The sequence below is a fragment of the Tauraco erythrolophus genome, chromosome 19, assembly GCF_009769465.1.
Source record: "Tauraco erythrolophus isolate bTauEry1 chromosome 19, bTauEry1.pri, whole genome shotgun sequence".
In the NCBI taxonomy this organism is placed as follows: Eukaryota; Metazoa; Chordata; class Aves; order Musophagiformes; family Musophagidae; genus Tauraco; species Tauraco erythrolophus.
This window is the reverse complement of record NC_141483.1, coordinates 14,559,030-14,581,672: the sequence shown is the minus strand read 5'-3', so window position 1 is coordinate 14,581,672 and position 22,643 is coordinate 14,559,030. Positions and strand designations below refer to the sequence as shown.

The 22,643-nt window shown below is 59.0% G+C and overlaps 2 protein-coding genes across 2 annotated transcripts; one reads left to right on the top strand and one right to left on the bottom strand.

The window, feature by feature from the left end:
* Positions 1-977: 977 nt before the first annotated feature.
* Positions 978-2,063, top strand: CMKLR1 (chemerin chemokine-like receptor 1). Its single transcript, XM_009992418.2, has one exon. The coding sequence runs from the start codon at positions 978-980 to the stop codon at positions 2,061-2,063; it is 1,086 nt and encodes a 361-aa protein (XP_009990720.1).
* Positions 2,064-8,302: 6,239 nt separating this feature from the next.
* WSCD2 (WSC domain sialate O sulfotransferase 2) lies at positions 8,303-22,006 on the bottom strand. Its single transcript, XM_086623525.1, has 8 exons — positions 21,631-22,006; positions 16,556-16,670; positions 14,966-15,150; positions 14,338-14,459; positions 13,294-13,468; positions 12,766-12,930; positions 11,120-11,320; positions 8,303-8,655 (listed from the first exon to the last, which is right to left on the bottom strand). Exons 1-8 carry the CDS (start codon positions 22,004-22,006, stop codon positions 8,303-8,305), a joined length of 1,692 nt encoding a protein of 563 aa, XP_086479651.1.
* Between the last annotated feature and the right edge of the window lie 637 nt (positions 22,007-22,643).

Sequence of the window (22,643 nt, the reverse complement as noted above, 5' to 3'; positions counted from 1 at the left end):
GGCGCTGTTCGTTATCCCAATTAACGTTTTAAACCACGCAGGGCACCGATTTAATCAGAGAAACAGCCGCGTGAGGGTCCAGGCGCCTCACTCGTATCCACAGCTTTAATTATTCACAATAACGTTACCGTGGGCTTGGTTGTAGGGCTCTTGGTGTGCACCTACCCATGCCCACGTCGGAGCCCTCCTGCACAGGGTTAAACGGCGGCGGTGGCCGAGTCTCCGTTTCCTCCCTATCCCACATCCGAGGGTGACCAGCCCTTGGCTGATCTCACCTTTAATATTGCAGCTCCGTCCCTAGACCTGCGCGGAGGGACCTGCCCTTGTGCCGTGGGACGCTGAACTGCTGCCTCTCCCCACATCCCACCGGGCGTCCGGCCGCTCCGCGAGCACGGCCACCGCGCCAGGAGGAGAGGTGAGATGGTGTTTTCACTGGGCTGGGTGCTGGGCATCAGTGGGGCGCGCGGTGAGCTGCGCCTTGGATTTTCAGTCCGATCTGCTGGGTGCTCGGGAGGGGAGAAGAGAAGAGCCGTCATAGTTTTCAGGTTGGAAGGTCTCCGAGCGGTTGATGAGATGTTCACAAGCATCATCTGAGTTTTTCCCCTGGAAGTAGGTGGGTAATAGACAGTTTTTTGCAGGATGAGGCTACAGCCACATCCTGGTGGAGCCACGGGACTGAATCACGTCCTGTGCCTTGGGGAGCCGACGTCTCCTGGTTGGAGGGTGGAAACTCACTGAGGAGCCATGGAAGCATCTTCCCCCAGGCGAGCAGCGGGGTCCTCACAGGATCCCTCATACCTGCGTGCTCTGTCCCCTCTCTCCACGGCACCTCGTGCCCACGCTTATTGAGGGGGATGGCATTCGTCCCACGGGCTGTGATTAACACCATGTGTTTGCTCAGCAGGAGCACACAGAGGAACATCATCGGTCAGAGAGTCCGGGACTGACTGACCAGGCTGTGTTTTTTTTTACAGATAATGGCACTTTCCAATTTGTCCAATTACTTGGATGATGTCGATAACTACAGTGACTATCCAGATTACACCTACGAGGATACCAGCAGCGTGTGGACAGACCAGTCCCATGACCCGAAGGACGTTGCGAGGATCCTCTCCGTCATAATCTACAGCGTGTCCTGCGTGTTGGGCATCCTGGGCAACGGCCTCGTCATCGCAATCATAACTCTGAAGATGAAGAAGTCGGTCAATGCCATCTGGTTCCTCAACCTGGCCGTCGCTGACTTCCTTTTCAACATCTTCCTGCCCATAAACATTGCTTACACGGCCATGCGGTACAACTGGATCTTTGGGACAGTCATGTGCAAGTTGAATTCCTTCCTCCTCATCCTGAACATGTACACCAGTGTCCTTCTGCTCACCACCATCAGCTTTGATCGCTACGTGTCAGTGGTTTTTCCCGTCTGGTCTCAAAACCATCGGTCGACCAACCTGGCGTATTTAGTCTGCTTGATTATCTGGACGGTTGGCATCATCATGAGCTGCCCGTCTCTTGTCTTCCGAGACACGGCACAAGCTCGCAACACTGTGATTTGTTTTAGCAACTTTTCCCTCTCCAGGAATAAGTCTTACCACGCCCTGGCACTGATGAGGCACCGCACGGTGAACATCACCAGGTTCCTCGCTGGGTACATCCTTCCCATAACCATCATCACTTTCTGCTACATCGCCATTGTCTTCAATTTGCGTCGAAACCGCCTCGCCAAGTCCAAAAAGCCCTTCAAGATCATCGTCACCATTATAGTCACCTTCTTCCTTTGTTGGAGTCCCTACCACTTGCTGAACCTCCTGGAAACAGAGCCTGACATGATCCCGCGCTCCGTGTTTGAGATCGGCATCCCCATAACCACGGCTCTTGCCGCCTCCAACAGCTGCATGAACCCTGTCCTCTACGTCTTCATGGGCCAGGACTTTAAGAAGTTCAAGGTCACCATCCTTTCCAGACTGGTGAATGCCCTCAGTGAGGAGACGGGCCACTCCAGCATCGTTCACAGGAGCTTCTCTAAGATGTCTTCAATGACTGAGAAGGAGACGACAGTCCTCTAAACTCAACCTGGATGCCTGCAGGAGGGCCATAGTCCTCCCGTGTTGCCCATGCCCACCACTACGATGGTGGCCACCCTCGCGGTGGTCTCTGGTTTGGGACGAGCATGGTCCAGTGCTGCCCTATAGCGTATTCTTTGACTGGTCTTTCTGCCTGGGGGCTGGCAGGTGTTGGAGACCACCACTCTGCACATGTGGAGAAGATACAACTGCCCTTAATCTTTCTTTGTGATGGCAGACGATTGTGCCAAACTCTTTAAGAAAACATTTTGGGGAGTTCCTGTCTAATCCACGCATTGCCTGGCCTGGCTGGGGTGTTCCTGCCATTTCCAGACACACTGTTATGGGGCGATTGGGTGGAGGATATGTCTGGGAAGGCACCTCCTCTTCCCTGCTCCTGAGATGCGTGACTGGGTGGGCACCCACCACAGATGATACCTGCTACGGTGACACTCTTCCTATGTATGTGTGTGTGAGACACTGGAACAGGTTGCCCAAAGAAGTTGTGGATGCCCCATCCCTGGAAGTGTTCAAGACCAGGCTGGATGGGGTTTTGAGCAGCCTGATCTAGTGGAAGGTGTCCCTGCCCATGGCAGAGGGGTTGGAACTGAACGATCTTTGAGGTCCCTTCCAGCCCAAACCATTCCATGATTCTATAATTCCATGATTCTATAGCTACTTGTGTTAAAGTCCTACAGTATCTCGGTACTGGCACAATATGTTTTCAACTGTGTTGTGAGCACTTTGGGAAGTGTCTTCATGAGAGGGGTTTGAATATCCCAACTTTGATGAACTGGGAAATCTCGCATGTCTTCTCTACATGACCCAGACCCAGGGCCACCTGCCAGGGTTAGGATCGAGCTTATGCACAGTGCTACTGACATGGAAAACTGGGAGAAAAAAGAGGGAAAGATTCATTCGAAGTGTCTTTAGAACAAACCCCCTTTGATGGGCACGTTTCACAGGGTACGTTTCTCAGGGCGGTTCAATGCTCAGGGCCATGAGTCCCAGCAGCTCCTTGCAAAGTGCCTGGGTGGCACTGGGAGCGGGTCCATGGGCCAGGGAGCATGATGCTAGGCTGGGGGACCTGCCGTGTCCCCTGCTGGATCCAGGTGGACCTGGGGAGCGGCTCTACTGACGGCTGCTCCCTGGTGTGATCGGTCGGTCCGATGGGAAGATTTTTGTCTCTTCCCACCCATGGCCAGGGGGAGCTTCTGCTGCCGCTCACAAATCTCCGTGGTGAAGGACGGGCTGAGCCACCAGCTCTGTCCAATTTCACGCACAGTTAAGCTGGGAGATGCTTCACCGTTTGGGCTTCTCCACTACGACGCATTATTTATGTGTCGGCTTCTCTGCATCACCCACAGCCTCTCACTCCCAGGAAAGAGAAAAACAACCAAATCCTCACACCTGTGCCATGTGCCGGAGCGGAGCCGATCCCTGGAGCTGGGTTCGCGCCGTCCCCGGTGGCACCAGGGACATCTCGGGGGGTCCCTGGGGGTCCCAGCCCACGCGATGCCCAGGGAAGCTTTGCGCAGGGATTGGGACTTCGGCAATCAAGAGTCTGCTCACAAAGGCTGAGATACTTATTTATAGCCTTTTTTTTCTAAGAAAAATCAAAAAACAGGAAAAAGTCTGGAGAGACAGCTCCCAGGAAAAGGCCCGGAGCACTTCACGGCTCCCATCGGCAGCAGATGAGGATTAAACCCGGGGGAATGGGAGGTTTATCCTGAAAATAGAGGGTGCCCAGAACGGGAGCGCAGCAGTGGGATGGGGATTAGAAGGGGAATAACAGCAGATTGGTGTGTCTGGGCTCACCTTTCCCTGCCACGGGACGGGATGGGGGATGTCCCTCGTGCCCCTCGACGCGGTGCCACGATGCCCCCGGGCCGTGCCGGAGCAGGGACGCTCCCCGCTCATTTTCCCGGCTGGATTTTTTAAGGCAATCTATTATCACCGCAAACAGCTTTCCAAAAAAGTAAAATAAATAGTGATGCCTTGGTACATAACCTCAGGTTGCAGCTTGGGAAACCTGGTGTTTGAGCTCATCCTTGCAGCTGTTTGCCTATTTAATAAAAAAAAATGGTTTACATACAAATACCCCGGGATGTGCCGAAGCTGGTGGCACGGAGCGGGAAGGATCACCAGGCTGGTCAGGAAGCAATCCAGCAATCCCTTCCTAGCGAGTGTTTCTGATCCCCACTGCTGAATTTGGGGTCGCAGGACAGTGGCCAGGAGCAGAGGGACACGGGGACGTGGGGCTGTGGCTTTCCAAGCAGGAGACAGCAACGGAGCTGGGAGCGCCATGCTCCGAGCCCCTCCGACAGGAGATCTCCCAAAGATGCTTCTCTGGGGGTTTCCCCTCTTTAATTTGTCCCTGAAGAGGCTGAATGGCTCTTTTGGGTGAAAAAAACCAATATCTCTGCAAAATAAATAAAACCAAACCTCCACAACAGAACCTCTTCATCTCTCTTCAGCCCCAATTTCTCTCCCTTTCGGCAGAGCGGCAGCGAAATACGGCTCAATATTGCCCCAATTCCTCTGGTACCACCCAAAATTCCCGGCACTGCAGGGCATTCAGCTCCCCTTTTTTTTTTCTGCAGAGCCAGAGATTTTGTTCCTTTTGGGGGGAGCTCGCCCTGCCGTGCCCAGCTGCACGCCCCCGGCCATGGGAAGGTCCCATAGTTTAAATTGCGGTGGCAGCCGCCCGGCTGGGGTCTGCAGCCCCTTTTGGGGCAGGAATGGGTGAAATTGGTAACTCGTGGGGATCATGGGTTTAGGGTAGGTCAGGGCTGGCCAGGAAAGACGAGTAACAGGTTTCAGAGCTGGGATCCCGACCCTCAGCCCAGGACCTGCACCTCCATCCCTAGGACACTGACCTCCAGCCCAGGACCCCCATGCCCAGACCTGGGACCCCAACCTTCAGCCCAAGACCCCCAACCCTAGCTCAGAACCCCAATCCACAACCCCAGGACCCCATCCTCATCCCCAGCCATCCCACCTCTCCCTACCCCACCATCCCCTTAGGGTTCCACACACTCCACGTGCTGTGGGGCTCAGCATCCCGGACCCCCACTGACAATGCAGGACCAGTCCTCACCCGGCGCATCCTCTTGATGCCTCATGCCCCTCCATGCCCCCTCCCCACTGCTGCCTCCCCATAATTACCCACCGCTCGCAAGGCCCCGAAACACGAGCTTGGATCCCATCTCATGTGAGCAGCTGGGAAAATCACTCCAGAATATACCAAAATCATTTCTGTGGAACACAGAACCATTCTTAATGACTGCTCTTTTCCAATTAGCTGTCACGACCCTGAAATAAAGCTGTGCTTTCCTTCTCCAGTAAATCACTCCCTTCATTTGGAACTGGAATAAAAAAAAAAAAAAAAGAATAAACATGTTACCCTTTCCCTTTCCTCGAGCCACGTTTAAATTATCTCCGCTGCATTCCGGCAGATTGTCAACTGTAAATTTCAGGGGAAATGGTAAAGCTGATAAATAAACACGCTGCTTTTGTCAGCGATGGATATTGCCGCTGCCTGGATTTATAACCCGCCTCTCCCCGACGTTACGGAGCTTTTGAGAAAGCGGCTGCCGCAGCTCCCGACTGGTGCTGCCGCGGTGGGCCCTGCCCTGGCGCTGTGGGGGATTGAATTCGGGAGGAGGGGACCCCCCCCGACCCTCTCACTTACTCCGAGCCCCCTGGCACCGTTTGCCCAGAACCCCCTGAATTCACCCCAGAGGGAGCCCCAGCCCGAGCCGTGCTCCGGCATCATCTCCTCCAGCATCATCTGGAGGGACCGACCTGCTGAGCACCCACACGAAATCGGGGGAAAAGGAGGGAGTTTTGGTGCAGACGCCGTTGCTACAGCAACGGCTGAGTAACCCATCCAGCCGGGGAGGGAGGATGCTGCAGCCTCCGCAGCGCAGGACCGGGGAGGCAGGAAAGCACAGGAAAACGCTCCCGGGAATGAGAGATTGCACAAAATAGATGATTTTTTTTTTTAGTGCAAAAAGCTGGGGAGGTGGGTCAGGGTCCCGACCCCCATTGGCAGACCCCAGCCCCGCACCAGCTGCTTCCACCGAGGATACTCAGGGCTCAGTCATAGCCCAAAAAACCCCCCAAAATTAAAAATAAACAAAAAGCAATCGCAGTGGACAAAGGCATTAAGCTTTGGTGGTCCTTAAAGCCACGGGGGAAACAAAAATAGAGGTAACTGGTAGTGCTGGTGCTCAGGGAGTTCCCTCCATCCGTTCGCTGTCGGCAGAGGCAGCGATGCCCCCCGGGGCCATGCGGTGGGGGGGGTCCCCGGGCTGGGGGCTGCCCCCCCCTCCCCACACCTCCGCCGTACAACCTGACCCCCAGCGTGTCGGCTGCACACAACGTCATCTCTTAATCGTTTTATCTCGGAGATTAATTGGGTTTGGGGGGTTTAATTGCTTCTGGATGTGGCCCCTTCCTCAGCCCCTGGCGGTCAGAACCCATCACACACGGGAAGGCAGAATAGCAACAAAAACTCTCCTTTAATAGCTGGATTGACCTGAGGATTTGTTCTGCCCACGGTTGGCAGCAGAGGAGCGTGGGCTCGGCTCGATGCCACCGCCAGGCTGGGGCTCACCCGCGCTCCCCGAAAACCTCCAGCCATGTCTCAAGGGAAGAGTTAAAACCAGGGCAGCTGCTCCCTAAAAACACATTCACCCACCTCCGTGCCAAGAAATGGGGAGCAGGAGCACCACCCCTGCCCCCCCCCACCCAGCACTGGCATCGCTGCCCGCGGCCGCGCATTAGAAAAATAAATTTTTATTTAAATTCTCCTTTTTTTCTTTCTCCATGGAGTTTTCTTCTCTCTGAATGGAGCGGCGGCTCCGGATTTCGCATCTCCATCCGGACCGAGAGTTAAAAGCCGATGGTTAAACACCGAACTCCGGAAAAGGCTGCGCACAATATATGGCTTTTGCACCTACATCCCGGGGGGGGTCTGCGGGTGGGAAGGAGGTGGGGGGGGAGTGCCTTCATGGCAAAGCTGGGACAGAGACGGGCTGGGGGGGACGGGGACCACATGCAGCTCTGCACGACGCCAGCCGGACCACCAGCATCCTCCCGACGCGCACCGACATCCTTTGGTTTCGCTCGCTTGTTTTTTAGGCAGTGGACGGAGCTGGGGGGGGGGGTGCCATGGGGGGATGTGGGCAGGATTGGGCCGGAGAGACACGAAAAAGCTCAGCCCCAGGATTCGCTCCCCACTGCCATGAGGGCTGGATGCAGCTGGGCCATAGCGTGACCCCCCCCTCTGAGGTCGCAGCCCCCAAAATTGCTGCTGGGGGGGGGCTCTTCTGGCTTGGGAGCTTTTGAAATGAGGCACAGACGAGCTTGTGGGTCCCAGAAGCTTCTGTCCGGGGCCAATGTCACCCCTTGAGCATCAGCCACAGGTGTGGTGGGGGGGTCCCACTCACTGAGCGCCCCCTGGGTGGGGGTCACAGGTCCCCCCACCCCAGGGTGCCAGGGCTGGAGCAGGAACATCAGCAGGTGCTGTGGCTGGGGACACCAGCCTCACCTCAGGGACACCCCCTCGTCTCCAGGCTCAGCGGGGGTCCCTGTGGAGCCCAGGGGCAGTGCACGGGGGGGGCCACAGCCACCTCGTTTGGAGGCATCGCTCTCCCCAGCGCAGCCTTCCCGATCTCCATAACCTCCAACTGGGATCCGCAGGAGCATCGCTCACACAGTGCCAACCCCACCACGGTGTCCCCTCCCTGGAGGACATTGATGGGCTCCATCCAGGGATGGGCAACAGCCCCCCAGGGCCAGCCAAGGAGCGAGGGGACCTTGGGGACATCCCCTGGGGGAGCTGGGCTCCTGTGGCATCATAGCAACGTGCCGGCGCCGCGGGACATGCCAGGCATGGCATGAGGAGTGCAGCATCCCAACCAGTCAGCCTGAAGGGACGGGCACGAATATCCCATTGGCATTGCAGCAGCTGGAATGGGAGCGGGACGGAGCAGGGACGCTGCAGCGGCGAAGGCGCCAGCAGTGCCACGGCGCCGGGGTCCGTGCCGGCGTGGGCTGAAGGAGCGCGGCGGCGGCAGGGGACCGGCAGCAGCTCATGCAGGGAGTCGATGGAGAGCGAATGGCAGCAGATGGAGAACGGAAAACGGAACCACCCCTGGGGTGGAAGCAGTGGAGCCGGGGACGCCGCGCCGTCCCTCGCCATGCAGCGCCGGGTCCCCGCGCCGCCGTCACCATCATCTCGGGTAGTAGTCATCCGGCACCCCCGACAGATTCCGGAGCTTCAGAGCCGCGTCCACCGTTCGGATGTAACCGCTGATGGTCTTCCTCATCTCGGGGGTGTACGGGTCGTACTCCAGTTTCCGCAAGCCGGAGCGTTTGAAGTTGCCGTCCTTCTGGCCCTCGACGCAGAGCAGCCGGTCCGGGCGGGCGGCGATGCCCAGCAGCCCCACCATCCGCTGCAGCTGCACGAACAGGTCCTGCTTCAGGTCCTCGAAGTGGACCACCAGCACCTTCTTGCCGTAGCGCAGCCAGTCCAGGGTGTGGGTTGCCCACCACGGCGCGTAGTTGGCCACGAACTCTGGCCACTCTAGAAGGAGTGGAGGACGCGGTTAGTGGGGTGTCCCCTGCATCCCCGGCACCCCCCATCCCCAGGACCACCACCCCGCGCTCCCTCCTGAACTCCTTCACTTAGCCCTGAGGTCTCCAGTTAATTGATCGCTCCCATAAACCCAGGTGATTACAGGGATAATGGAACATCAATAAGGAGCTGTGACTCTCCCGGCAGCGCCAGGTATGTCTGTCTCACAACACATCAAAGCTCCGGGCATCTTCCTCTTCCTCTCATCCTCCCCACCAAACCGATGCCTGATTAATAGCAGAGCTGCAATTAATTCCCCGCAGAGTCGTTAAACGCGGCCACGGGACGATGCACCCGGTGGCCCGTCAAACGTTGCTTTGGAACCGCTCCGGGGATCTCGTAAAATCAACGTCATGGAACCAACCTGGGGTTTCGTGGCGCCCGTGGGCTCCACGCAGGGCTGAGAACGGGGCCGGGGGGGTGGGAAGGAAAATCCTCCCCCCCACCTCAGCACCGGAGAGGGCACAGCTTTTATCCAAAATTGCCCCAAAATGAGTTTCTCGGAGAAGAAAGTGGTTTGGAGAGCCAGGCTGCAGGGAGCGGGAAGGCTGGGGATGGCACCCCCGGGCCCTATCTGAATTACTCCCCTCTAATCACTTTTTTTTTCAGTCCTCTGGATGATTTCTTGACCCGAGTGCTCATTGCAAACCTGCTGCAAACCAACCGGCCCCGTCGGGCAGGTGCTGACGGTCTCACGGGTCCCCCCGGGCTCCGGGGCCGGGGTCCTCCATGGGCTGAGCCCCCTCGCTGGGTCAGCGGCCCCAGGGTCTCCAGCACCCCCCCAGTACCAAACCACAGCTCTCTGCAACCCCCCCACCCTCATCAAAGTCCTGGAGTGACGGCAAAGCTCCATTTTTCTGGGCAAGTTGTTCCAGTGGTTAATTAACCTGACAATTAACCCATCAGCTAATTACGCCGTACATCCTCTGGAAAGCATTCGGTGATGTATTTTGATATGCATCCAAACTGGCCCGTGCTGGGGGACAGGGAAGGGTCCCCCCTGCCCTTGGGGACACAAGGTGTGGGACAGGGGTGGGGGGTTTGGGACTGGGAAGGCACAGGGGGGGCTCCTGGGGGACCTGCCCAGGGGGAAAATCCACCGAGGGAGTGGTGGGACAGCCCTGGGAGCAGTGGGACACTCCTGGAGCAGAGGGCCATTCCTGGAAGCAGTGGGCCATTCCTCTTCCCTGGTTTTACGGGATGGGGAGAGCAGGGCTGAGCCGCGAGCACAGGGCGATAAGGAAATCCAGGCACATAATGGCAACAACAGCGACAGCTCCCCTTAAATAAACTCGGAATTAAGGGTAGCAGCTGTTCAATCAAGCTAAATATTTTAACTCTTTCCAATGAAGCCAATTCCACAACAGCAATTTGTAAATTGCCATAATTAACAAGCCTCCGCGAAACGCCTGAGCGTGGGGAAAGGTACCGTCTGCGGAGCAGCTGGGTGCATGGAAACAATCCCTGATGTCCAGAGGGATGTGCCAGCAGCGGGCACTGCTCCTGGCACCACCACCAGTGAGGCAGCCAGCACAGGACAGGGGATGGAGGCTCCCCCAGCTGGGGGCTCTGCCCCGAGCATTGCCCGCGTCCCACCTCCCGCGCCTCTGCCCTGGGTGAGGGCAGACACCGGGGCTCGGAGGGCATCTCCATCCTCCTGTTAATTAGGAACGTGGCGTGTGCAGGATGGCAGTGACAGGCAGAGCCGTAGCCAGCGAGAGGCTGGAGGCAGGACATGTTGTGGGTGCCATTGCCTTGGGAGTTGTGGGGTCTGGTCCCACCCCACGGCTCCTGGCACCCCGTCCTGGGCAGGGTGGTGCCGCTGGGATCCGGCTGCAGTGGATGCTGCAGCCCCCAGCGACGTGTGCGCCCATCAGGTGATGGATGGAGATGTCTGATGGATCCTGTTCAATTTTTAACCTCTCCTTGCTCTCCACCTGCCCAGCCAAGCATTCGGGCCAGCTGCTCTTGGCCTTCAAGGGCTGCTCCCAAGAAGGGGCAGAGTTTGGGTCCTTGGGCTCCTGCACACCCTGCCCGTTCCCTCCCCATCAGCACTGAGCCGCAGTCGGACTCGTGTCCCTGGGCACTACCACCTCTCTGCTGCTGTCCTTGTGACCCAACACAGCACCAAAGAGCCAAGCATCTCTGCTTCCCTGTCCCATCCCATCCCTTCCCATCCCGTCCCATCCCATCCCATCCCATCCCATCCCATCCCATCCCATCCCATCCCACCCATCCTGTCCCACCCATGCGGGACCCCTTGCCCGCACTAGGCAATGCTGCAGGTCATGCCAGGACATGGACATGGACACTCCGAGGTGGTGGCACATCCCGGGCTTCCCCCACAGGGACCAGATTCGGGCTCTGCTGAGCTTTCCCAACGGGTTCACAGCTCCGGCGGCCACCTGCCTACCTCTGCCCTTCCAGTGGGCGTGAGCCGCGAAGCCGATGTGCCCCCCGTATTTGCGGTTGAACTCCGCCATCAGAGCCTTGTAGGGGTTCCGGATGAGCAGGATGGCCGCGTCGAAGGATTCGATCTCCTTCTGGCCGCTTTCGTGCGTCTTGATGCAAATCGTCCTCCCGCTCCGCCAGTGGTCCCTCTCGCCCTTGAACCCTGCCGGGACAGGGCGAGCGGTGCCCGTGTTAAATTAAAAAGGGGAAAAAAAAAACCCCACTGTGTTTGTGGGGCTGCAGATGATGCCGTGGGGTGGTCCAGAGAGGGGACCCCCACCCCCTGTGCCCCCGCACGGATCATCGGGGCTGAGCCCAGCACCACTCCCAGCCCCTTTGCACCCCCGGCCCACCCAAAACACAACCCGAACTACCCTGAGCTGAGCTGGGGGGGATGAGCTATAAGTGACGGCATCCCATCAATTATAGATGCGGGATTTGCTTTCGGCAGCCGTGCCGCGCGGCGCAGGGATGCCACGGCTAATCTGCCAGTTGCCTGGATACCCCCGGGCCCTCCGACGCGCTCAGCCCATAATAGACACCAAACCGGTGCTCAGGTGGCTCAGCAAAACTTCGCCAGGGCTTTCGCTGGGGGGATGCTCCATCCGTGGGCACCGTGATGCTGGCTGCACTGGGGGGGCCAGCGCCAGAGGCTGGTACAGTCTGGGCTCCCTCCCTTGGTGCAGGGCAGCTCCATTTCTGAATGGCTGAATTTGGCAAATCTCAAAGAAATGTGCGCAGCGATTTAGGGGGTACCCCGGGTACCGAGCTCGGCCATGCCAGTACCCTGGGTACAGACCCCACCAGCCACATGGGTACCCCAGGCACAGACCCCACCAGCTACATGGGTACCCCAGGCACAGAACCCATCAGCCGTGTGGGTACCCCAGGCATAGACCCCAGTTCTGCCACGGTGAGGAGGGAAGGAGGATTTCCACTCAGAGCCACAAAAGAGGAAGAAAAAGCAGGAGAAACCTTCGAGGTCTATGAATAAAACTACTGTAAATGGCTATAAAATGGGGGAACTGGTCTTTGCCTCCCCCTTTGCCACACGGTGGGTTACTGGGAGGAGCTGCCTTTGGCCTGAAAAAGCTTCGTGCCTGCCAGCTGGAAGGCTGCATGAGTCCCCACCACTCAGCCACCACTTTTCTTTTTGCTTCTCACTTTATGCTTCCCGGGACGAGGGTGCTGAGCCCAGCACCAGCTTCTGGGGAAAGCTGATGGAAAAACCCCATCGTCCTTTCCTTGGGGCAAAAAATGCAGGAATTGCCTGGTTTGCCAGGATCAGAGTCACCCTGAATTCCTCCTCTAGAAAATTCCAAATCCCACAGTGGGTTAAAAACCACCAGCATGATGGAGAAACCCCAGTTCTGCCCCAAATGGGTCCTTGCCGAGGTCAGTGGGGAGGGTACAGGTGGGGCACACATGACGTCAGGTCCCTCCGATAACCCTCGAACTGGGACACATCCAGCCCAAACTATCCCCCGGAGCAGCATCGGTGCCACCCGGCTCTGCCCTCCCCTTCCAGCAGACCCAAGTGATGGCACTGGCACCTTCTCCCAGCTCCGGTGGGACCATGGCACCCCTGGCAGTGAACTCCCCTCTCACCTTTGTTGTAGAGAGACCCGTCGAAGTAGTAGCTGCCGGTGTAGAAGCCGGTGGCCAGCTCGATCAGGTGCCGTGCCCACGTGTTGCCGGCGCCGGGGAAGCTGGCCAGGGCTACCAGCTGCTTGGCACGGCTGGGGAGAAACCTCCTGTCCATGCAGCGGTTGTCTGCAGCGAGAACCGGCCGCGGCACGTCAGGGCAGTGGCACGGATCCGTGCCTTACCCCCGAGATATCCCGCTGCCTTACGGCGCACCCCATATTTTTCCCTGGAGCCTGTCCCCACCGGGACTGGCAAAGCTCCAGCTCACCAGTACTGCCAGTGACAAGGAGTGCCAAGCACCGGTGAAGAGCCTTATTACCAAAATAAATGGTACTTGTTAATGAAAGCCAAAGAGATGCCGCAAGCTCACGCTCGCTTTCTGTCGGCATCGCCAGGAAGGGGTTGGGAAATGGTGCCGGCCCCCGTGCCGGAGCGGTCCCTCCAGCCCCCCGCCCGGCAGCAGGCACGGGCAGCCTGGCACCGGCTCACCTTGCACTTGGGTCTGGTAGACGAGGAGGTACTCGGCGGTGCCGCAGCTCTCGAACTCCTCGCCGGCGCATTTCTGGGCACAGAGCTGCTCGTCCTCGCGCTCGTGCAGGGTGAAGAGCGTGGTGGGGAAACCACAGCGGCAGACGGTCCCGGCCAGCGCCGACAGTGGGTATTCCTGCGGGGACGGGCGGCGGGAGGGCAGGTGGTGTCTCTGTCCCCATACCCCATGGCAGACTCTTCCTCTGCCCCCCGTACCCATCCTCACCGCCATGGCCCCACTGTGTGGCACGGCGTGGTTTGCAGCATCCCCCCACCCAAGCAGGTCGTTGCAGACACCCAAAACCACCAGAGCCCCGACCTTCCCGTGGCACAGCCGAGCTGCTTGCTGGCACAGGCAGCAACACACCGGGCACCAGTGCTGCCGGCAGAGCCATGGCATGACATTTGTGAGTTTGGCACCCGCACCGAGGTTACCAGAGCCCACGGATGGCCCAGATGGCATTTCCAAGCCCGGTGTTTCCAAGTCTGTTCAACAGGTGATTTACTGCCGGGCTGCGGCAGTGCCAGGTTAACCGAGGGGCTCCAGTTATTTACACCTCCTGGCCCCAGTTCTGCGGGCAGTGATGGCAAAGTGGAGCCAGGGACGGAGCAGCCACTCGTGTTTAACCGGTGCAATGGTTTATTCCCACCATCCTCTGCTCCCTCCCCACGACGGAGACCCGCACAGTCAAAACTTTGTAGCTTGGATACACATAATTACGACACCAAATCGGATTAAAATTGACCCAGTATGACTCGTGAGAGTTGTAGAACACTGGAACAGGTTGCCCAGAGAGGTGGTGGATGCTCCATCCCTGGAGATGTTCAAGGCCAGGTTGGACGAGGCCCTGAGCAACCTGATCTAGTTGGAGATATCCCTGTTCCTTGCAGGGGGGTGGACTAGATGACCTTTGAAGGTCCCTTCCAGCCCTAACCATTCTATGATTATGTGATTCTATGACCCTTCCCGACGATGAGGATTTGGATGATTAACACCCCCGGTACCTTCTCGGTGCAGAAGTCCACGCACTTGTCCACCGACATGTTCAGCATGAGCCGGCTGGCAGGGAGGGCGATGGAGACGTTGTCCGGCCGGCGGAAGCACCCCCGAAATATCGCGCTGCCGTCTGCGAGGGAGAGAGGTCAGGGTGGTGCTGGGAGCGACGCTGGCCCCGCTGCGGGGAGCAGGGGCTGTGCCCCAAAACCGATGCTGCTGCCACCCCACATGCCCTGGGCTCAGGAGTGAGCGCCTCCGCATGTCCCAGCGGCCCCGGTGATGGAATACAGCGATGGTCCTGTTTGGTCAGCAGGAAAGAGGTCTTCATCCAAAGCTCCCCCCACCCAAGTATCCTGAATTCCCAGCAAGGTCCTCAGGGCTCCCCGCTCCACCCAGCCCTGGCCAGCCCGGCTGGGGGATGCCCGCGGTTGGCAGAGCGGTGCCCAGCGGGCAGGCAATGATGGGGGCGAGCCACACCAGTTCGCTTTGCTGCCAAGCGAGCGTTGGCCCTGGAACACGCCAGTTTTGGGAGAGCCCTCTCCTTCCAGCGAAGCAATCCTTCTCCCGAGCTGTGACCCAGCACGGGGATGTGGGGCTTTTTCCCTGGTTTGGGGGCGAGCCGGGAGCCCGACTTACATCTGCGGGCAGACTCCTGGGCCAGCTCCAGGCGGTAGATGGAGAGGCGGTTGGCCCCGCCGCACGTGTTGCTCCTCTCCCCCTTGCATGCCATGTTGCACTCGGACTCGCTGGCATTCGCCGCCTGGATCTTGTGCCCACAGTAACACTCGGCGCCAAACTCCAGCCCCGCGTAGAGGTAACCCCTGGGGAGAGGGAGACAGTGGGTGGGGGGGTCAGCACATCCCCGGGCAACCCCCTGGCTCCATGGGGGTTTGCAGGAGCATCCCTGCAGCACTGCATCCCAAGGATGCGTTGTTGGACTAGATGATGGAATGGTTCAAGTGTCCCTGGAAGTGCTCAAGGCCAGGTTGGACAAGGCTTTGAGCAACCTGGTGTAGTGGAGGGTTTCCCTGCCTATGGCAGGGGGGTTGGAACTAGGTGATCTTGAAGGTCCTGTCCAACCCAAACTGTTCTGTGATTCTATGATCATTGTAGGTCCCTTCCAAATGAAAATATTCTATTCTATTCTATTCTATTCCGTCCCCGTCCGTCCCATTCCATTCCATTTCATCCTACTCTACTCTACTCTATTCCAAGGGCTCGGGCTCCATGGCCACGGAGATGATTGATAAAGCAGGAGACAGTGCCATATCTCACAGGCAGGGAGGATGTAAGGGGTGGTGGCAGAGCGGGAACGAGTGATGGGACCTTGGTTGCCTTCAAAGCAGGAGGGCTGCGCTGCTCGATACGGACTGGATTTGAGAGGGGGAGGGCTGTGGTGGTACCCGCAGCACAGGTGGGCACTTGCCAAGTGGAAACCCACTGGAGAGGGGCAGTGCCTGGACTGGCAAGTCCCACCGTGGGGCTGTTGGCTCTGCAGCTGGGCTCCAGCATGGAGCAGCCCTGCTGTGGCACCACCGAGGACGTGCTGCAGTTCACGGCACGCGTCCGTCACGGCGAGCATCCCTGCCACGGCGGGTGAGCCCAACGGTGGGGACCCTCCGCGACTGGCAACGGCCCTTCACGGCACCATCCCCAAGTGCCATGGGATGCTGCATGGACTAGCTTCGGCTCAGGGGGAGTTTGGAGGCACCAAAGTGCCCGCAGTGCTGCCCACCCTGCCGGGGTGGACCACAGTTAGGGCATATCCTGCGTGTGATGCCGGCAGAAAGGAGAAGACTTCTGCAGCACGGGCTCCGAGAGCCTGTGGCTGCTCAGGGACGTGCTTTGAGAGCCGGGAAGGTCTGGGGAGGGTGTTTTGGTGGGGGAGAGCACTTTGGTGGGGCCACCCATGGATGAATGGAAGTGTTCAAGACCCTAAATCGGAGCCTATACAGCCCCCTACCCCACAGAACTGTGTTTCACGATGCATATCATCCCCCCCAGATCTTTTCCAGGAGAGGAACCCGGGGACCTGGAAAACACCAGTGAATTAAAAAAAAAAAAAATTAAAAACTTAAAAACCCCACAAAATGACATAAATGTAAAGAAAAAAAGAAAGCAGGCGGGAGGTGGGGGGGGACAGCCAGGGCTGGGAACTGTGGCAGCAGCGAGATGCTGGCGATATGCAGGAATTGATGCGGACGCGGTGCCCGTCTCCCACCGTACCGTTCGGCACAGTTGTCCTGGCAACGGAAGACCGTCATCTTCTTGTAGTCGAAGAAGGACACGCCGCGCAGCGTCCGCCGGCGAGTGTTGTCCACGTAGCAGCCGACGTACCTGGCTGGGGAGCGGGGAGAGGAGACGGGGGGGTAAGAACCAGTCGGGGCTGAGCGCCCCGAGTTCCCGGCCCGACTTGGGATTTTTCCCTAAATAGGGATGCGCAGCAATGCGCCCCGTCCGTTTGCTTTAGAAACACGTGTCCTGGGCACGACGCGCCGCTGCGAACGCCGCGAGGAAAGGCAGGGAAAGCCCAAAAACATCCGCTACGGATAGAAACGTGCCGTGGCTTTGCACTGAGGCTTCTCCTCTCCATCCTCTTCCTTCCCACCAGCCTCAAAACTGAGCAAAACTCCACAAAGAGATGAGTTACGTGGTAAAATAGCTTTGCTCTGCCTCGCCAGGGACATGGAGGTGGACAGAAGGGAGATAGATGCTTTAAAGGATATTTCCCCCAGCCAGCAGCTCATTTTTCCCAGCACTGGACACCAACGCCAAGGATGTTTGCCCAGCGCAAACGCTCGGCAAAGTACGGGCTGACACGTGCGCCGAGAGCAAACGAAGATGCCGGTAGAGAGGGAAGAGAGCTGAATAAATAGTGAGGATGAAATCGCTCATTTGACAAACGTGGCCTGTTCCAAATAACCTGAAACCAAACAGCCCTCTCCTCCCAGTGCGCCAGTCGCGACGCTCCGTCTCAGCTGTGGGATCTTGGTAGAATCACAGAATCATGGAATGATTTGAGTTGGAAGGGACCTCAAAGATCATCTAGTTCCAACCACCCTGCCATGGGCAGGGACACCCTCCACTATACCAGGTTGCTCAAAGCCCCATCCAACCTGGCCTTGAACACTTCCAGAGATGGGGCAGCCACAACTGCTCTGGGCAACCTGTGCCAGTGCCTCAGCACCCTCAAAAGGAAAAATTTCTTCCTTAGATTTAATCTAAATCTCCCCTCTTTCAGTTTAAAGCCATTGCCCCGTGTCCTGTCACTGCACACCCTTGTCCAAAGCCCCTCTCCACCTTTCCTGTAGCCCCTTTAGGTACTGGAAGGTCTCCCCGGAGCCTTCTCTGCTCCAAGTTGAACAGCCCCAGCTCTCTCAGCCTGTCTCCAGAGCAGAGGTGCTCCAGCCCTCGCATCATCTTCGTGGCCTCCTCTGGACCCGTTTCAACAGCTCCATGTCCAACATGTGCCACTCCAATACCAAACCATGCCATGGGATCATACTTCCCACCTCCTGCTTGCATTTTGCATCTGTTGGGGGTCCCTGAACTGACTCTATGTCCCATAGACCCCACAGCGCCCCACACGCAGACCCCCCCCAGCACAGACCCCCACCAGTGCTGCAAATTGTCTTCCCCAGCCAGCCTGGAGGAAGGTGGAAGAGAAAGACTGAGAGAAATGTGCCCGACTGGTAACTTCAACCACCGAAGAGTCACAGCCCATCGCTCCCGATGCCTCCCAGCGCCACGTGGCATTTCCGAGCGGGTTTCGGCGGTGACAGATCCAACTGGTGTGGGATTATTCCGCTCGTTTGCGCGGAGCCGCTGACTGATGCGCGTTACCTTCGATCCGCTGCTCTTGACATACGCGTCCTGCAACTCATTAGGAAGGCGACCGGAATAATTAGGGAGACAGAACAGCAAGTGAAGGAGGAGTGAGCGGGGTGTGGGGTGGGGGTGATGCTGAACAGCACATGGTTGGGCTTGGTACAGCTGGCAGGAGGGTGCTGAGCCATGGGACGGGGGACCTGCCCCGGCATGCACCTTTCCAGGGCCAGGAGGAATTTGGGAGTAGGCTGGAAACATCTGCATGTAAAGCTTAACGTAAAGCCTGGTTTTCCCCCGCCCTGGCAGCGATCCCTTTGGGTCACTAATGACCCCCCCACCCCAGGCAGCATCCCTGCAGATCCTCCAGCCATGCTCTGCGGAGCGGTGCCATCGGGATCCAGTTCCTGTGAGCCCAGAGCTGGCACCACCGGTCTGCCTGGAGGCAACAACTTCATCCATCCATCCATCCATCCATCCATCCATCCATCCATCCATCCATCCTCCCCCTCTGCTGGAGCAGCCCCAGCTCCTTGCCGTGCTCCCCCCACACACACCACAAGGTAAGTTTTGGGTGGGCTGTGCTGTAGGGTGATGCTTGAAACAAATATCTGCCCTTGATTTCCCAGCTGGTTGATGCAAAGCCCTGGCAGCCTCTCCATGCTCCCTCTGCCGCCATCTGCCCCATGGCCAGCGATGGACCGGGGGCTCATCCTGCCTGCATTAATGCAAGTCCAGCATGTGGGAAGGCGTGTGGGAAAAGGCAGAGGGGGTGTCGGTTGCAGCTGCTTCAGGAAGGGTGACCCACGCTGACCACCCCGAGGACAGGGATGTGTCATGGGGGAGTCCAGCCCTGGCTGGGAACAGCTGGAGATGTCCAGCAAAGGACCAGGGATGGATGTGACAGAGAGTGAGCGATGCCAGGCACAGCCAGTGATTGCTCCCCCCAAAAATGTCCCTGCATTTGAGGCAGGAGGATGCACCTTGGCACAGAGATGCAGATGAGCTGAAGCTGGGCACGCTGGGCTCAGGGGATTCCTCAAGCTGGAAAATTTCTCTGTGCCATCCTGCTTGGGAGCTGCCATGCAGCATCACCGCATCCCCTCCAGCTGCCAGGTCTGCCCATGCCGAGCCTTCCCACGTGAGCTTAAAAAAGGGGAAAGACGATATTCCCAGAGCACCTACGAGCAGCTAAAGCTGGCAATTCCCCAGCCCAGCACCCCGGCCTGGCCCTGGCAGCCCCCGCCGCGGCCGGGCGCGGGGAGGCAGCGGTGCCGGCAGAGGTTAATCGCGGCGGACGCGGCGCATATGGCCGGGCCGGGGCTGCTCGGGGTTTTTGTGGTGAGTGACAGCTCGGGCTCGCCAACCATCTGGTGAGGATTCACTAAACGTCACTTCGCATTAACGGAGCGACGCGGCCACGCGCCCCTCGGAAACGCTCCCAGAGACCCCTCTGCGCGGGGGCACCGCGGGGAAACTCTCTTTCCGTGTCATTTTTAGCACGAGAACGTCTCTTCAGCACTTCCTCCCCCTCCCAATCCTGGATCCATCATTCCTGGACCCAGGCAAGCGCAGCCCTGGAGGACCCCCCAGTGCCCTGGGAACAGCCTGGGTTGGGGGTCCAAGCCTGGCTCAGCATGGTGACCCCCATGAAGCCCCCAATTTGTGATGGGGTTGGGGGTTCCTGCTCGTCTCCGAGCCACACACTCCCTGCTCCAGCAAGGCTCTGGGAGCTGCAGCTCCCAGCCTGGGATGCTCAGGGAATTCACCAGCCAAGCCCCGTGGAGCAGCTCCCACGCTCCAGCAAGGCAGCTTCCACTGGCACTGGGGCTCCCCACAAACATGCATCCCCCCTCCCAGAAGGATTCCACCCACCCTGGGGTGCAGGAGAAGGCAGCGGGCACCAACAGGCAGAGAAAACCCCGGCAGCATCCCAACCTCTCCAAGCACTTCCCACTCCTGCTCCAAGTTCCCTCCTGAGTTCCCTCGACCGGCCAATGCTGCGGCTCCTGCTGGCGTTGGGTGCTGGTGGGTGCCAGGGACGGAGGTGATGAGCTGAAACACCCGCTGGGTGCACAAGCCCCGCCGGGCAGCCCTCTGCCACCCAAACTCAGCGCGAGCGCGCAGCGCCGGCCGCCTGCAGCTGCCGTCGGGATAAATAGATGGCATTTTAAAAATCGATGAGAACTACTACATTCGCTTATCCTCCTTCATTAATAACGCTCCTGCTCGACAGCACACCGCTCAGCCCGGGCACAGCCAGGCCAGCAGCTCCTGGCTGGGAAATGCCGAAGCCCAGCCCTGCCCATGCCCGCTCCCGGTGCCCAAACACCCCACAAGGTCAATGGGCCACAGATCTGCTCTTAACATTCACTGGGGTCAAGTACTGGGGTCCGTGTTGGGTCCAGAGCTGTTTAACATCTTTGCTGGTGACATGGATGAGGGATTGAGTGCACCCTCAGCAAGTTTGCTCAGGACACCAACTGTGTGGGGTGGTGCAGACACTGGAGGGAAGGGATGGCATCCAGAGGGACCTGGACAGGCTGGAGAGGTGAGCCTGGGCAAACCTCGTGCAGTTCAACACGACCAAATGCAAAGTCCTGCACGTGGGTCGGGGCAATCCCAAGCACAAGTACAGGCTGGGCAGAGAACGGATTGAGAGCAGCCCTGAGGAGAAGGACTCGGGGTGTGGGTTGAGGAGAAGCTCACCACGAGCCGGCACCGTGCGCTGGCAGCCCAGAAAGCCAACCATGTCCTGGGCTGCATCCAAAGCAGCGTGGGCAGCAGGGCAAGGGGGGGGGATTCTGCCCCTCTGCTCTGCTCCCGCTGAGAGTGGTGAGGCACTGGCACAGGTTGCCCAGAGAAGTTGGGGTTTGCCCCATCCCTGGCAGTGTTCAAGGCCAGGTTGGATGGGGCTTTGAGCAACCTGGTGTAGCAGAGGGTGTCCCTGCCCATGGCAGAGGGGTTGGAACTGGATGATCTTTGAGGTCCCTTCCAGCCCAAACCATTCTGTGACTCTGAGAGTATTAAAACTGAATTTGGCCCCACAGCACAGTCAAAGGAAGGGATGGAGATGGGGTGCAGCCTCTCCCCACCTGGCAGCCCCCAAAAAATACCCGTCCCAGCAAGGTGCAACCTGGAGCTTGACCGTGCACAAGTGGAAAAGATAGAAAATGGGAAAAAGTGAAGTATCTGTTCTTGGGGAGGGAGGAGATCGTTCTGGGTGCCCAAAGCGGGGTGCTGCGCCCAGGGACGCCCAAGGTGATCTGTCCAGGCGTGGGAAGAACAGATTAGCACTCGAGTAGCACATGCGTACGGTTTATAAATAATTAAATCCACATCTGCTGGGGGCACGCGCTCAGAAATTTGTTCCTGGTAGGGGTGCAGCACCAAACCAGCCCAGAGACTGCTCTTTTTCCCCAGGAGAGGCCAAGAGGAGGGACCCCCACCCAGACACGCGCATCCCCAGCCCTTACCTCTGTCCTCCTCCTTCTCGCGGCCGCTCCTGCCCCTGAGCACCCGGCTCCGGGTGCTGCCGTAGTCTCCGGCTTTACCCCTCTCCGCCGGTTCCTTGGAAGTGCTTTTGAACCAGGGTCCGTGCCGCCGGCCCCCCTCCGCCACCGTCCCCGCCGCCTTGAAGCCGCGGCTCAGCTCCATCACCCCCAGGTAGGGCAGCCCCGGCCCCTCGCCGGCCCCGGGGCCGCGCTGGCTCCCTGGCACCGTGGGCTCGCCGGTGAAGCCGGAGTGCAGGAAAACCAAGCTGCCAGCTGCCAGGTAGAGAGCCAGCAGCGTGAAGAAGCGCACGGGTTTCCGCCGAAAATACCGCTGGAGTTTCACCAATAACTTGGCCATAGCGTCTTCATCCCTTCCCCGGCAGCCGGCGCCGCGGGGGGGCTGCTCTCCGTTCCCGGGGGTGCTCCGAGGGGGGGGTTTCGCCCCCGCCTTGGTCCGGGGGTGGTTGCCGGGGTGTACCGGGGGAGCACCCCGAAAGCGAAGCTATGAAGCTGTTGCCCGACCCTGTAAGGTCCGGGAGGGCTGGGGATGGCAGCGGGGGCGGATTTCGGGCCCCCCCTCACCGCGCAGGGAGGGTTTCTCCAGCTCCGGCTGTCGCCGCCGTCCCCGGTTTATTCTCCTCCTGGCAAAGCCCCCCGGCCGTGCCCCGGGGACCGGGCTGCTGGGGGGGTCATGGTAAGGAGACGGAGGGTCCGCAGGTGATCTGAAAGCCGCTCGGCTGACGCAGCTCCGCGCACTCGCCTTTCCGCTCCGCGGCCCCTGCTCCCGCCGGCATCGCTCTCCTGGAAACGGCACCGTCGTCCTTCCAGGCAGAGAATGAAAAGTCCCCGGACGCGTCCGGGGGGGCCTGAAACGCTGCCCGGGACCCTTTGTCTGACGAGGCGCCGTTCAGCTCAGTGCCAGGGCTGGAGATCTCCACCTGCAAGGCGAGAAGAAAGGCACGCTCAGGGGAGCGCCCAGGGCACTGGGGGGACGG